This window comes from Patiria miniata, unplaced genomic scaffold (assembly GCF_015706575.1).
Source record: "Patiria miniata isolate m_02_andy unplaced genomic scaffold, ASM1570657v1 HiC_scaffold_19, whole genome shotgun sequence".
Taxonomy (NCBI): Eukaryota; Metazoa; Echinodermata; class Asteroidea; order Valvatida; family Asterinidae; genus Patiria; species Patiria miniata.
The window spans coordinates 1253618-1270016 of NW_024037057.1; the positions used below are offsets into that span (position 1 = coordinate 1253618).

The following is a 16399-nucleotide window of genomic DNA, read 5'->3' on the forward strand; positions in this document are numbered from 1 at the left end:
GGCGTTTAACGTGCGTATGCGGATGTCGTTTTGGCTGGAAAAAGAAAATTTGCGGTCCCGGTGTGTCTCCTCTGGCCGCGCACCGAAACGAAACATTCACTTCTCAACGTCATCATCTACAATTCAAGTATTTGCGGTGTTTTGTCTGTCTGTACAACTTCACATTTCCGTCAAAATAAAACAGGCACCGTATTTTCTTTGCGAAATGTCAGAGACTTTGTTTCCCTTCGGTTAACTACGCACGTGATTACGATTTCGGCACTTGGTATGTGGGGTGAAATTGTTGTCTGTACTGCCACGTGGAAGACGCAAAATCCAATACACGTGACGTTTAATAGTCAGTTCGTTCCGCCCCTGAATAGGTAAGACCTCGCGGTACAATGCGGTAACAGTGAATTTGTGGTTTGCGGTTTTTCATGGGAGCGCTTTAGCGACAGTTTTAAAACTCAAGGGGTTGACTATATGGTTACATAAGCGATACTACAAAAGAATATCGCGATATTTTTCGGCATATCGAATTCCACGATGTGCCGATTTTTTTTATGAGATCGATACGATTTCCGATATGAAAATCAAATCAAAATATCGTGAAATATCGTCATACCGAACAGGCTTAACCAACACATTAAGCAATGCATGCCTATTTATAGATCCACTCCATCAATGGTTGCCTTACCTCTCTAGGCTTTGCAAGTACCAGGCTGGTCTTGGGATCGTAACCATGCAAACTTATCTGAGATTCAGCAACATACTGTACAAAATAATAATAAACGGCAAATTAGGAAAATCTAATTTTACAATAAATAAAGTACATATAAAATAACATTCATATCAATTGATATTTATATTAACCCATCATAACAAAAAGTTCACAGAAAACGTGTATACAGTCATTTCTAGTATTTACAAAGTACTTTCACTTTGTTTAATTCTGTATAACATTTCATTTCCAGTAGACCTCTTGATATTATGAAACGCATGAAACGCATATGAGTAATTCAAATGGATAACTTGGGCTTCAAATTTCAAATTTCATGAATCTCAATAAATGTCCATAATGAATCAACATGTAATAAAAATATTGACTCTTCATCTACAACACTTTATTTAAAATGATACATTGAGAAACATTCAATGTTACATCATTTTCAAAACATCAAGGTTTCTCTTAGGGTTCTTGTGTCACTTTGCTCGCCATTGTCCAAAACTAATAACGCACTATCATTTGTAAGCCAGACTCCGTGATCCCTAGGAGAAGTGCACGATTGTCCAATAGCAAGCCCTCTACACACCCCCTACATCAGCGTATTGACACATCAAATGTATAGGTTTGATGCTATTAAGCAACATTTAGACCCATTTGTAATGGATTGTAACACACCTTCTGAAGAAAGTGACCCACCCATGACGCACTCAGTCAACTGTCTGACACACCAAATTGTGACGACATACCCCCTGCTTCACAGCTGTAAAGGACATGTGGAGTGTCATGGCCTAGCGGTTAAGAGCACCGGACTCATGCTCTGGCGTTTCAGAGGCAACAGTGGCGTGGGTTCGAGCCCGGGTCTGGACACTTGTGCCCTTAAGCAATGCACTTGACCATTTTTGCTTCGTTCTTCAGATGGGACGTTAAGCCGGAGGTCCCGTGTGTTGTATAAGGCTTAACAAACATAAAAGAACCCAGTAAAACTTATCGCTAAGAGAAAGGGTTTGCCCCGGTGTTCTGGCCTCCTAGTTATACTCCCTTGTGGAAGTCCTTAGGAGAAGAACCAACTACGTACCAAGTACCAAGCACCTACAATGCAAGATGCCAAGGGGGTCACAGATACATCTTACCATTAACAGGTGCTAATCAGATGATACAATCACAGTCATTGTTTTGCACTTCTGCTATTTTATAATCATTGTACATGGCCTGCGCAAGAGCAAAATAAGGCTGGTCTTTTCACAGTACCTATGAAATAGCTCACATGCATCAAGTCTTGTTCATGCCTTTGTTCAAAACGTAAGACTATTTCTACACAGTTTAATAAGCTGTCAGATCTTGACCATCCACTAGCATGACCAAAGACAACCTGGGAATCTCCTACAGACTGATATTGTGAACCAATGAATTGTGTGCACATATATCACTTACATGATCAGATGGGAAAGCATGTTCTTCAATGAGGATTTTATGTCGTTCCTTGGTTGGTCGGTAGAAGGAGACCTGCGGTTCAATAATACACAGAGCTCTGTTAAACTTAACAAAACACAACAAGGTTTGCGTGCAACTTGTGGATTTAAACCCAAAGATCTACATGTACATCTACATGCAGCAATCCTTATAGGGTATTCATAAATACCTAAGACATGGCCAGTGTTTAAATGGTTGATAAAGACCGGCTGGCTCAACTTAAGCACTATTCAGACTCCTCAAATTTGGACTCCTATGAAATCCAGTGCCTTTGACCGTTTTATTGGTTGAACGTTCACAATCCTCACGTAGGCATGCTGAATACTACAAGTGACACAGTATTTCATAGTCCTAAATTCACACAACACCAGCACAGCTGCGTTCTGCGCCACATCGTGCCAATCTCCATATAGGGAGTTGTTTACCACTTTTTGCAAGAGGGACATTCCTAAAGCTAAAGGGATGTTTCGAAAAACTTGAAGTAAACTTGTTGAACAAAATCGTTACTAAATAAGTTTTCACTTTTGGGACCGAAAAATGTAATTTTTTTTACCGAAAAGGTACACGCTTGGCCGGTATTAAACACTGTTTAAGACTGGTTGGAGTCTGGATGCTGATAATTACCATCCAGACTCCTACCAGTCTTAAACATTGTGTTTAAAACCACCCAAGCACATGTTTACTCCCTTATTAGTGAGGTACATTAGTAACAAAAATGCTAAGGATCGTTACACAGTGGACAAAAGCACCATTTTTTCACCAAAGCATCTCCATGGTATACCTTTTCGAAAAAAAGATGGACGCAAAAAATTGGATGATGGAAAGGGCATGTATGACGTCATTATGACGTCATCAGCTAATTATTACATGAACAAATATAAATTAATAATAATCCTCAGAACTGCAAGCATCTCAACAACAAATTTGGTATCAAATTAAAGGGGACAACAAGATCTTTCATTTGAGTGGTATGTCATTGGGATGGAATATAGTTCAGGGTGATTTTGTTGGTCAAAAAAACCTTTTTTGGTCAAAAGACCTGTTTTTCGGCTAAAATCATGGATTTTGGGTAGTCACTTTGACACCTGGTTTTAACATGCAAACAGTATGTGGTATTGTGAGATGTTGTTTTTAAGTCAGAGAGAAAGGCTCAAATTCTATGCCAAAAGATTTTTTGTAATTGATTATTAGTATCTTAAATGTTTAAACTTGTTCCAAAGATAAGCGGAAAAGTGAGGTACCTTAGTGATAAAATCGTGACACGGGTGGACAAAAGCACCATTTTCACACCAAAGCATCTCCATTATTTAACTTTTCGAAAACAAGGTAGGATACAAAAATTGGATGATGGGAAGGGCCATTTATTACATCATTATGACGTCATCGGCTAATTATTACACACTTATACATTAAAATTGAGATATTAGTTAGGAATAAGCCATGGATCGTTTTTTTTTTTACATTTAATATACGTTTCTGAGATCAAGGAAAGCAGTGCAATTACCAATTTTGTTCTTAGTTCTTTAAAAGATTTAAATACAAATAGTTTGATAAAATGAGGGATGTTTTCTAATTTAATGTATTATATTAAACATGTATGTACATGTACATTTGACTCTCGCTCCTATCCCCTGTTGTGATCAATGATTCGTTAAAATGCAATGTCTTACGTCATGATTATCTCATAAATGATTACCTCAGGAATGATGCCACGAGGCATTATTTTCCACAAAAGTTTCTACTGTCCCTTCGGCTCCGTATTCTACATCAACTGGCAATGCATTTATTGCCCTAAACCCTTCAACATTAGCCAGGAATTGAGCATATACTTCTCCGGCGTTACAATTTAAACCTTTCTGTGGACAACGTAGTTTTTCTGGTGTAGTTTGCATGCAGATAATGCAAGCAGTCCAATCCATGATGACTGTCCTGAAATACGATAGTAACAGTTTACATAAGCAATAAAAAGGTAGAATGTTCAAACCAATTATACGTTCGAATGTTGCAAAATAATACGTTTTGTGGAAGTTTGTAAACTTGCAAAGGTATATTTTATGCAAGATGAATTATATCTACAATTTCTGCAAAGACTTATGTTCATTTTCACAAAAATCTCTAATAATTAATAAACAAGACTACAGATGAAGCTTATTTAAAGATTATTTATTTGCACGATCTCAGTCGCAATCCAGCTTTGTGGAAACAAGAAAGGATAAACTACTCACACAGTGGACCTTCAGAGATGCTCTGCCCGTGTCACACAGAAGATGATGTCTGATGGATACTTTAATAGGATAGACGGTCCATCAACGACAAGGATGGTGTATTTATTCGAGAAACACACTTGTGCTTGTGCATCATGGATAATTGTTTGTCTTTTTCACGTCCCAAACTAAAAACCTTTACAAACTGCAGGACATGACTTGCTGCACTGGTATTGTGTTTGTAATGGTTACAGCCCGATAGTACGAAGGTTCTCTAGTCCGAAGGGTCATTAGTCCAAAGGTTCGTTAGTCCGAAGGTTCAATAGTCCAAAGGTTCGTTAGTCCGAAGGTTCAATAGTCCGAAGGTTCGATAATCCGAAGGTTCGATGGTCCGAAGGTCCCATTAGTCCGAACATAGAATACGGTTAATTAATCCGAAGGTTCGATAGTCCGAATAGACGATACCGTTCGATAGTCCGAATTGAGAAAAAGGTTCGATAGTCCGAATTGAGAATAAGGTTCGATTGTCCGAATGGGCAATACGGTTCGTCAGTATGACTCTTCGGACTATCGGACCTTACTGTTGATTCGGACTATCGGACCTTACTGTCGATTCGGACCTTACTGTCGATTCGGACCATCGGACCATCATAGAGTCTTTTCGGACTATCGAACCTTATTGTCAATTCGGACTATCGAACCTTCGGACTATTGAATCTTATTTTCAAGCCCGCTGGAACAAAGTTTTGCCAGGGGGTGCTGGAATTTCTGAAGGACGGACAAAATTAATGCGAACGCGGAGCACAAAGCCCTTACGGCGTGGCTTAAAGGGCCCCTAAAAGCTTTGGAATATGGATGCTCTGTGGTGCAATATGAGGCGATTCCTGGCCACTTTCATATGACTTTTTTAGCAAAGGGTTTTTTGAGATTATAAAGAAAATTTATTTTACTTTTTTGTTTAGAATATACTGTTGCTCTTATGACGTTTCTACTGTACTGAAAAGTCGAAAACCCTGTATTTTTTATCTCCATTCTTTGTTCCATTTAATTCTGGACAAAGAATTGTATCATTATGCATGACATCGCACGTAAATATTATTGTTGCTAGGCTGCTTTCTTACATTTAGTAAATTCCGTCATGTATGTTTTTTTTCCCCGAGCCCTTACGGTGTGAGGCCACAGGGCCAGGGGCCTGCTTTAAGGCCCCTGAAAATGTTGGATTCTGGATGCACTGTGATGAAATATACTGAAGTATATACTTAAACTTATAAAACCCGAAAAGGTGTTTTTTGGTTCAAGTTAAAACAAAATGGTTCCACTGGAAGCGGGTGAATTTCTGTTCATAAAAATATTCACATAGGCCTAAACGATGTAGCTCTTGATATATTTGCAGTGTTATTTGTTTGTTACAGGGAATGGCAAATATAAAAGACTAACAGACCAAATGCATCTTTATGTTTATGATCGGTAGGTGGCAAGTTTGCGGCTAGGCAAGGATTTATCGGTCTACTGAGTTTTTATGAGGAAAAACTTGCAAAGGGTAACACATGAATAGCTTTTTTATTAAAACGAAACTACACTGGAATTAGTTTCAATGGAAGCCCGTCCCACTCCTATTAGGTTGGGATGTGTGTGAACCTGGATATTTGTTAATGTTGAGTACAGAATGCTAGCAACGTCAATGAAACTTTTAAATGAAAAGAAAAACCTTCAGGGGAAAGGTATGAACTTTGCCCCTATTGAAAGAAAAACATCGTGGCAAGCATAATCAACTGTGCCACCATTGTCATGGAAAAGGTTATTTTTTCGGGTCAAAGCTTCCATAATGGCGGAAATATCATAGACATGTCATGATTTTAGATACATTGAGAGAAATATCGATTCTGCACTGCCTGAAAATTTAGAAAATACCTCCTCCTGATATTTTACAGTGTTACTTTGTGCTAGACGTTCGAAGCGCAAGCTAGCTAGCAACGTCAATGAAATTTTTAAATGAAAAGAAAAACCTTCAGGGGAAAGGTATGAACTTTGCCCCTATTGAAAGATCGAATGAAAAAAAATCGTGACAAGCATAATCAACTTTGCCACCATTGTCATGGAAAAGGTTATTTTTTTCGGGTCAAAGCTTCCATAATGGCGGAAATATCATAGACATGTCATGATTTTAGATACATTGAGAAAAATATCGATTCTGCACTGCCTGAAAATTTAGAAAATACCTCCTCCTGATATTTTACAGTGTTACTTTGTGCTAGACGTTCGAAGCGCCGCGCTAAGCCGCGGCAAAACTAGAAACGAACAAAACGAGGGAGATATTTTTAGAGCAAGCATAATGTATAGCGCAGCGGCGCAATTTCAACGTCGTAGAACACTGCTGGCTGGAACACATTTTTGCCCGGGAGTAGGGGGTGCTGAAGCATATTTCAGCACCCCAATCCAAAAAGTTGGGGGTGCTGCAGCACCCACAGCACCCCCCGTTCCCGCGGGCTTGTTATTTTCGTTTCGGACTGTTGAACCTTCGGACTGATTAACCTTATTCTAAATTCGGACTATCGAACCTTCGGATAAATAAACCTTCAGACTGATGAACCTTCGGATTAATGAACCTTCGGACTATTGCATCAAATGTTCGGATTAACGAACCTTATTTCATTTTCGGACAAACGAACCCCCCTTATGGAAATTTGGTGCATTTGAACTATCGAACCTTCGGACTAAAGAACCTTCGGACTATTGGACCTTCGGACTATCGAGCCCCCGTTTGTAATACATTGTTAAAAGACGTATCATCACCATTTCCGGCCACTCTGTTAATCTATTTCAGGTTACCACGTTCCTTTCTGTCTGGCTCCTAACCCATACCCGTAATATACAACACATATAAGAATGTTACGTCTTCCAGCTATAGTAAATGGTCAAAACAAATGGATGTGGTAAAGACCAAATTCAAGGAGCCGCACAATGTCACACAATTTATTTTCTGCGTGACAAATACCGTCATTGTAGCACTTTTGTCCATAATCAAAAATGCTTAGATTTTTCAAGAAAATTTGAAAATAGTGACGTCACTGCAACAGCAAATCAGCTTATTGTTACTTTTAAGTAACACTAAGCTGATTTGCTGTTGCAGTGACGTCACTATTTTCAAATGCCACTGATTATATCACTCTTCAATTCCCTGACCCTCAAAATGTCAATTTAATTACTTGGAATCTCATCACAACGCTTCACGACCTTATTTTCTACAATTAATTACTGTACGAACTTGGTAGTATATTGTGACGTCATTATTACGTCATAAAGTACCCTTCCTGTCATCTGATTTTTTACATCCTACCCTATTTTTGATCGTAACACATTGCCAAAGCTTTGGTGAACAAAAATGGTGCTTTTAAATACCATGTAACGATCCTTAGCATTTTTGTTACTAATGTAGTTCGCTATAAGATGCCTCACTTTTCCGCTTATCTTTGGAACAAGTTTAAACATATTTATGATACTAATAATCAATTACAAAAACTCTGGCATAGAATTTGAACTTTTCTCTCAAACTTAAAAACAACATCTCACAATACCACAAACTGTTTGCATGTTTAAACAAAGTGTCAATGTGACTACCCAAAATCCATGATTTTAGCCGAAAAACATGTCTTTTGACCAAAAAAGGTTTTTTTTGACCCACAAAATCACCCTGAACTATATTCCACCCCCATGACATACCACTCAAATGAAAGAGCTTGCTGTCCCCTTTAATTTGATACAACATTTGTTGTTGTAATGCTTGTAGTTCTGAAGATTATTATTAATTTATATTTTTTCATGTAATAATTAGCTGATGACGTCATAATGACGTCATACATGCTCTTCAAATCATCCAATTTTTTGCGTCCGTCTTTTTTTCGAAAAGGTATACCATGGAGATGCTTTGGTGAAAAAATGGTGCTTTTGTCCACTGTGTCACGATTTTTTCACTAAGGTACCTCACTATATTACATGTAGTGCCTAAGAACAAAGTTATAGCATTGCATGTGTGGTAGATGTTCCAATACAGAGGTCTAGGGTCAAATCTCATCCCTCAAATCAATAGCCCGATCCATTAAGGCCTGCCCCATAGAGCTATATTAAATTACTAGAGCGCTAACTCCTCATTCTTGCACGCGGAGACACTTTGAAGCCGCTCTGGGCGCAGACATTTTGAATTCATGTGCGTGTTTGTAGAACACAATGAAATTAGATGGATTGAATTTTGAAAGTGTACTCTAAATGCAACGCGCAAGTAGAACATACGCAAACAACTTTAGCGCGACATGACAGTTTTAAAAAAGTAGTCACGGTTAATCGTCTGCAGCGAATACGCGAACGCATTTGCGCTGTTTGTGTACAGCAAAATGAAAAGCTCATTTGCTGATCGTATGTTTCGGTTTTGGGCGTATCGGCTTTGATAACACACCTGTATAGAATACAAATGCAGATATGCAAATAGCAGTACAAAAGCCGTACAAAATTTTGAGTTTTCCATAGGTTTGTGCACAAACATGGATGCGCCCAGCAGGCATCACTTTGTACATGAGTCAGCGCTCTAGTAATTTAATATAGCTCTATGGCCTGCCCACAGTACTAAATGCTCCAGCAGCTGCTTTCGTCACATGAACATGAACATGTCAGACATTTGTTCACGCATGTCAGACTATTAAAGGGTCGTACTGTTTTTTATGAATCAAGGTCTTGATTTAAACTACAGGTCTCTCCTTTTTTGTTTGATAGTGGTCTTTATCAAATACATTTTTTTTTTCTGGTTTCCTTTATTATCAATCGATAATGGAAATATATATCTTTTTTAATTATAAGTGATTCTCACTATGTGTATGTACTGTATTTTTAATATTCATTCTAAAATCAATGTATGTAAGTTTCAATGACTAAAAAGTTTTTTAATGTTTTGTAATATGTATAGTTTTAGTGTTGTAATCAAGGGCCTACAGGGAGAACAGTTCTTAGATGGGGCTACCTTGGTAAAATAAAACGATAAATAACAATTTAAACTTCTTGTAGTGGGCTGTATGGTGTGGTTTATTGTTACTTTGTTTATAGAAAGTCCCCTCCTGGAGCTTTGAACAGTACTAATTACTCACCAGCAACATGTGTATATTGACTGACAGTCCATTCATAATAGCTACCTCTTTTTCATTGGCCCCTGCAAATTAAATAAAGGAAAATTATCTTGATAACGTGGACACACATGGGGCGACTTGGAGCTTATTTGACAGCACATCACAAGCAATCAGCATACATGTTTGTATAATGACATTTTTCAATACCTAAGACAGATTACCCATTCCTACTGGTCGAGAGCCCGTTTCACGTGGCCGGTCTTAAATGAATGATAAAGACATGGCTGGCTGGTCTTAAACACTTTTCCAGTGTCACATGAAATTGGACTCCTAAAAATCCAGTGCCTCTTACCGTTTTATTGGTTGAACGTTCACAATCCTCATGTAGGCATGTGCAATACTACCAGTGAGTCAGTATTTTTTAGTCCTAAATTCACAACGCAACACCAATGATGCATTCTGCACGATATCGCACAGTAGTGCAACGCACGCGCCAATCTCCATAAAAGGAGTTGTTTACATCTTATTCGCGAGCTGGACACTCCATTATTAAGCACATCATGGTTATGCTACTGAATGGCATCATGTGTAAAAGCTTATTTGCAAAATGAATTGATGCTAATTATTGATTGCAAAATAATTCCATGTTTATGAATACATTTATTGTATGAATGTACCTGTGTAGTGCATGTCTGCACATTTGTTATTCTTCATGAATGTTAAGATACAGAAGACAATGCTGTGGTAATTCGTTTACTTCTCTTACATGTCATCCGCATTCAAACCATATTTTATAACAGATACATTTCTTGTCCAGAAAACTGTTTTTATCTTCTATTACATGTATGTTTCTCTTCATTACATCTCAGTATAAATGGAAACTTAACAGACTGATCATTATTCCTTCATAAAGGCACACCTGCTTAGCTTTCAGAATGGTTTCTTTGAAATTAAAGTGTGTGCATGAATATGACGTTAGTACACGCATGTCATGAGATGAGGCAACCTACCCACAATCTTGGCCATTTTTGCCAGTATGAGTTCATCTGACATGGCCCATGGCATATGGCCAGCAAACTGTCCAAGGATGCCCCTGCAGTAGAGTAGAAAGTAGGAGGCAAGAAATGCATCAACAAATACGGCACTTCTAATCAAATGCAGACAGTTGACAAACTCACTACCTCACGGGAAAATCCCATGCACACTCATTCCAAAAGAAGGTTTTGATAGGAATATTGTGCCTGGCAGTTCAGCACTTAATCTAACACACCATCTGTTCCATTGTACATTATACAATTAATACAAACTACATGTATTAAAGCCAGAGTCCATCATTTGCAGTTATCCAAAAAGTAACTGGCGTAATCATTGTTGAATATTTATATTTGGTTGAAAGATAGTAAGGGGACTAAACTCCCTGTGAAATTATTCTTTCTGGCAAGCTGTCATTTTGAAGAAATCCAAAAAAGAAGGCCTTTCAAATTAGTAGCTCGTTTTGTTATTCGGCAAAGCGTGCACAAGCATTAGCATAACGCACACGCGTGCGCGGTTGCTGTAATTCGTCGGATCAGTGCGCGACATCGGATCAGTGCGCGACACCGCGTAGCTGCAATCTGCTCAGTGAGAACGTGTCTCGGACGCTGAATTCAGGCCAAATTCAAAACATGATTCAGCAACTTTTGATTTGAAATCGAGATCCTAGAATGCTGTTTGTCTCGAAATATACAGCTGAAACTAAGCTGAAACGTCATCAGGTTAGTTGTTCAGCACCCTTCTTTAGATCTTGATCACTTTTGTTGCTTCAAACGAACAAAATGCACAAATCACAAATGATGGACTATACCTTTAATTATACATGTGCATGTTGCTCACTCATGCAGACAATTGTATTGTGATAGTGATGCACTATAAGCACCCATCGCCAGCAAAATCATCATTCCTAAAGACTGTTTTGATAGGAATATTTTCGGTTACACCTCGATAGTCCGAAGTACCATTGGTCCGAATTCCCATTGGTCCGACGAAACATAATACTGTGTACATGGTGTAGTTCCACTGTAGACCAATGGGACGTCGGACCGATGGGACGTCGGACCAATGGGGCGTCGGACCAATGGGGCGTCGGACCAATGGGGCGTCGGACCAATGGGGCGTCGGACCAATGGGGCGTCGGACCAATGGGGCGTCGAACCAATGGGGCGTCGGACCAATGGGGCGTCGGACCAATGGGGCGTCGGACCAATGGGGCGTCGGACCAATGGGACGTCGGACCAATGGGACTTCGGACCAATGGGACGTCGGACCAATGGGACTTCGGACCAATGGGACGTCGGACCAATGGGACGTCGGACCAATGGGACGTCGGACCAATGGGACGTCGGACCAATGGTATTGTCCCTGGCAGTACAGCACTTAACCTAACATGCCTAACACACCATCTGTTCAATACATACATTATCAAATTAATACATACTTCATGTATTATACATGCGCATGTTGCTCACTCATGCAGACCATTTATTGTGATAGTTTATGCATTAAAGCAACCATTTCCAGTAAAAAAAAAAATGTCTCACAAGCTCAGAATGATTAAAGCCGTAAGTATTTTCAACTGTGCTTGCACACAATATTCCACAAGTTTCTTTTTCAGGAAAACCAGTTGGTCATAAAAATTCAAAATTAAAAAAATCAAGACTACTTCTTGTTCTGATCAACAACAAGTAAAAATGAAAACTTTAAACTGCACCAATTTTTTGAGTAATCTTTTACTCTTAACTTTAGTGAGAACAGTGTTTCCATCTTCTTTTTGACTGCATGAAACGATTCAGAATGTAACTTCAATGCCCCCATAAGTTGTGTGCATTTCCAAATATCCAGAAGTAAAGCAATACAAATCTGAATGTGCGTATGCTCCTATGGAAAACAGAGCTGCTTAATGACTACGTTGGGACATTAACTAACTCCCTACAAATGTAGGCCTTTTTGCTAGGATGTAGCCTCAATCCTGTATAATCATTCAATTGGCCTCAAGGAAATAAAGCATAAAGCCTCAATCCTGCGAATTCCTCCATTATTTCTTAAATATGGTCCGTGGAGGGGTGACCACTGCCTGAATCCTGCAAAATCCTGCGGCAGTGACTGTCAATATGTTGAGGCTTGGCCAGTGACATCCTGGAGCAGTACGGAGGATTTCAAACATAATCCAGGCCTATTTTTATGCACGGCTGAGCAAAAACAACACAGGGTCCGGCCCAAGACCTTGACAAAGTGCATGCTACGAAATCAGTAACGCACTTTTGCCATGTAACCTCAATCCTCCAAATTCCTCCACTTTAACAAAGAGGATTTTGAAGGATTCTGGGCGGTTAGGGTTAAAGAGAATCTTGTTAGAAACTACATCAGTTTATTTCAAGAACGTAAAAAAAACTGTTTTCTTACATATGTGCCCATTTGTCTAACTCCTGAGTCACAATTGCTCTGATGGCGTGTGGCATCAGACCCAGGGAGTTACCACACATGTAGATACCATCATCATCCATGTTGACGACAGACTCATCCGCTGCAAGATAAACAGTGTTTCTAAAAAAGTCATCAATCAACTCTAAACTGTCTCAGGTATTTATGAATAATTTGCATAATTTAGCATTTTTAATTCCAATACCCTTTAACAATTTGTATAAGTTGAGTGGTTTCGTGTGCCGAAATCCACATTTTTGTGGAAAGCCACTTTACACCTATGATTTGAGAGAATCCTTAAAAAATAATTTTTTTTTCAAATCTGCGAAATAAAAGCTAATCACTGTCTCGAAAAAAAATATATATCAATGCAAACACGCACATGATATTCATTAAAAGCTTTTACTTCAATGTCAATATTCGAATACTCAAATATTCAATCAAATGCAATTTCTAATATCAAATACTAAGTTATTTGAAAATGCACAGCAGTTTGGCCCAAGTGAGGTTACATGAAATGCGTGCAAAGTCAATGCTGGAATGATGTACACTGTACTATGTAGAAAAACAGTCATTGAACATGTTGAAAAACTATGCACTCAGTGTTTGAACAGAAGATTTTGCCTCCTCACCATTTATGTTCACACCACGTTTGGCCTTTGGTTCCCAAATAGTACGTACGATTTATTTGACTCTGAATGTGTACAAGTACTCATACTGCATCTTTCATTGAGCATCAATCACCGTTGGCAAATAAAACAGTTCCTCCAAATAGTCCCACGCAGCTTTTTCTTTGCAGTCTTTAATTAAGGAATATGCATAGAGTTCAGAGTACAATTTAGACAGAAGGAATGAAAAGCATGTTTGCCTGGGTGTACAACAGAGATGGCACTGATGTGTCTTATTACTTCAACTGTGATGTCTTGCATTTCTTTCGTAGCTAATGAGAGTATAACGACAAACAGAGCCAAAACTACATCTTATACATAACATACGTACATCTTGCAGCATTTGGGTTTAAGTCCCTTACCTGTTGGTATTGTGTTCATTCGTGGGATTTCAAACTCATCCCTGAGATGACGTAACGGATCAATGCGATCCATACACTTAGCAAATTGCTGGTCAGTTAATTGACAAGCAAAGCCTACTGCTTGTTGCAGCAGTTCCTGTACAGGGGCCGTGGGGGTGGATACTTCAGGATCCAGACGGGGAACCTTGACTGGGGGCTGCTCCTCAACAGCTTGGCAACTGTCTTCCTCTGATGACATGGTGAAATTCAGGAGTAGCAGGATAGGCAAATTCTGAAAACGTTCAGCAAAACAGAACCATGAACGGGCTTAGTACCAATGATACATCAGTTCCCATCTTCTTGATTAGCCATGGATAATTAAAACACATTAGTAAAAACAACTTTGGGCTGGTTAAACCCAGACAGGGCTCTTGAGTGCTCTGAAACGTGCAAAACTAAATCAGGCCCACTTTACTCACAGTTTAGCCAGCAAATTTCTCAAAAAATTCCACTGGGGCAAAGAAAATGTCCTCAGTATTTCACCAACCAAGTTTGCAGACTCAATTCAATTTTTAAAGGAGACTTTTCTTCAATATTTTGCACATGAGAGGGAAGTCAAGTGATTTCAAAATGGGGCTAAACACTAGACTGGTACATGTCCAAGCATGGCCCAACTATTTGAAAAGACTGACCTCTTCATTCAGTGTCAATAGTCTGGTGGCTTGACTATGGAGAAATGTGTAGTAAATTGAGACTAGTTCCCGCTTCATGCCACATGTTTCTTAAATTCTTTTGGCATGGTTGATTGATGCAGTACTGAAGCTGTGTTGGACTGGTTGTTTTACATTGTTTTAGGTGCCAGTCTATTTTCTTGTTTTGCATGTTTTCAATACCTTAAGTTTTGGTACTCTCAAACACAGTATTGAGAGTCCCAAATTTTCGGACTAGGTTAAACCAAATACTTCATATTAATCTGCCCATCCAGTTCCTATACTCCAGAATTAAATTCCGATTCCACTTGAAAAGAAGCCAAAGGAGAAAAACAAATCTAAACATACAAAAAAATGATGTACATGTATGTTGTGATGTGAACTGGGTCTACAGTCATGACAGTGAACATGGTTAATCACAGTGGGGAGTAGGTGTTGGTTTATGTATGTACCTGGATTTTGAACCTTACGCTTTCGTGAACATTGGCAGCAGAAAGTCGTCCGAATTCAACTCGAAAATACAAGATAACTAGAACACTGACGATGCAGAATTTAACGTTTTGTTGCTATAGTTGTAGACGGCATTATGTGAGTATAAAGTGCCGTATAAAGCGATAAAATAATTGCTATTTCAAATTGATTTTCGGCTCCCCTAGCAACGGACTGTCCAAGCACAGACCACATGTGGAGTAATTGCAGAATACCCTGCCACTCGGAAATACACCCTTAAAATCTCTGGCTTCGCAGTTGGAATCACTGGAAAAGAAACAGTCTAAAACCATTTCCGGCTACGCGGATACTGAGTGGGGGTCCATTTTTTGAGATCGAAGCAACACAAAAGGAATGGGAGTTGCTGAAAAAATGCTGAAAAGTCCAAACCAACCACACTGCTGCCGGCTACGCAGATACAGAGTGGGAGTGCAGTGGAGCATGTCGCATAGTACATACAAGTAGCACTGAGAAGGTTTATTGTGGGCAATCAACCGTGACTCTGTAGCCAGCTACGAGGTGGATAGATTGAGTGGCGGGGTATTCTGCAATTGTGCCGTCTACGCGTCTGACATTCAACTTCAAGCATACTCCTAGAACTGTCGGTTTTTTGGCAAAAATGATGAAAAATATGCCCTTTCCGCACTGAGCCAACCTGACACTTGAAAAGTGCACGCGCGCAGAATAATCGCAGTCATTTTCGGTTCAATCGCTCGGAGCGCGCCGCGGGACCGACGGGGGGTACGTACTTGCACTTGTACGCATGCCCATATTATCGTTCCGCTCCTACCGTACCCCCGAGCGATCAAACCGAAAATGACTGCGATCATTCTGCGTGCGTTCACGTTTCAAGTGTCAGGTTGGCTCAGTGCGGAAAGGGCATATTTTTCATCATTTTTGCCAAAAAAACGACAGAATCCACCGATGTTTGTTTGGTGCACATAAAACGTGAGTATATCATGAGGTATTGTACGGAGTTTAGGGGCAAACTGTGCAGCGGTTCTGTGGCAGTGTGGGAAATAGCTTGGTTGTGATGGACGTTTCTGAACTTAGTTGGTGTTTTGTCTAGGCAAACAGTTTTGCGGGGTAAGCTGCCTATACGTGGAGCCTCATATAGTTCTAGGAGTACTTCAAGCACACACTGTCAATCATGCACACATGACTGACTGCGCTGTGGCAGAAAATGTTCAATTTGTTTTCGACGTCCAACCTCTCCTGTCACGGAATGCTCGGCCCAGGTAATT

General features: G+C 39.5%; 1 protein-coding gene across 3 annotated transcripts in view; it reads right to left on the reverse strand.

Moving 5' to 3' along the window:
* LOC119725280 (kynureninase-like) overlaps nt 1-16399 on the reverse strand; it is a 43015-nt gene that overhangs the window by 14703 nt on the left and 11913 nt on the right. For all 3 annotated transcript variants that reach the window (XM_038196644.1, XM_038196646.1, XM_038196645.1), the window contains exons 2-7: nt 13978-14248; nt 12930-13050; nt 10502-10584; nt 9513-9574; nt 2138-2209; nt 677-751 (exon numbers count right to left, since the gene is read on the reverse strand). In XM_038196644.1, the coding sequence (XP_038052572.1) occupies nt 677-751; nt 2138-2209; nt 9513-9574; nt 10502-10584; nt 12930-13050; nt 13978-14248 (684 nt within the window). The remainder of the gene's footprint in view (nt 1-676; nt 752-2137; nt 2210-9512; nt 9575-10501; nt 10585-12929; nt 13051-13977; nt 14249-16399) is intronic.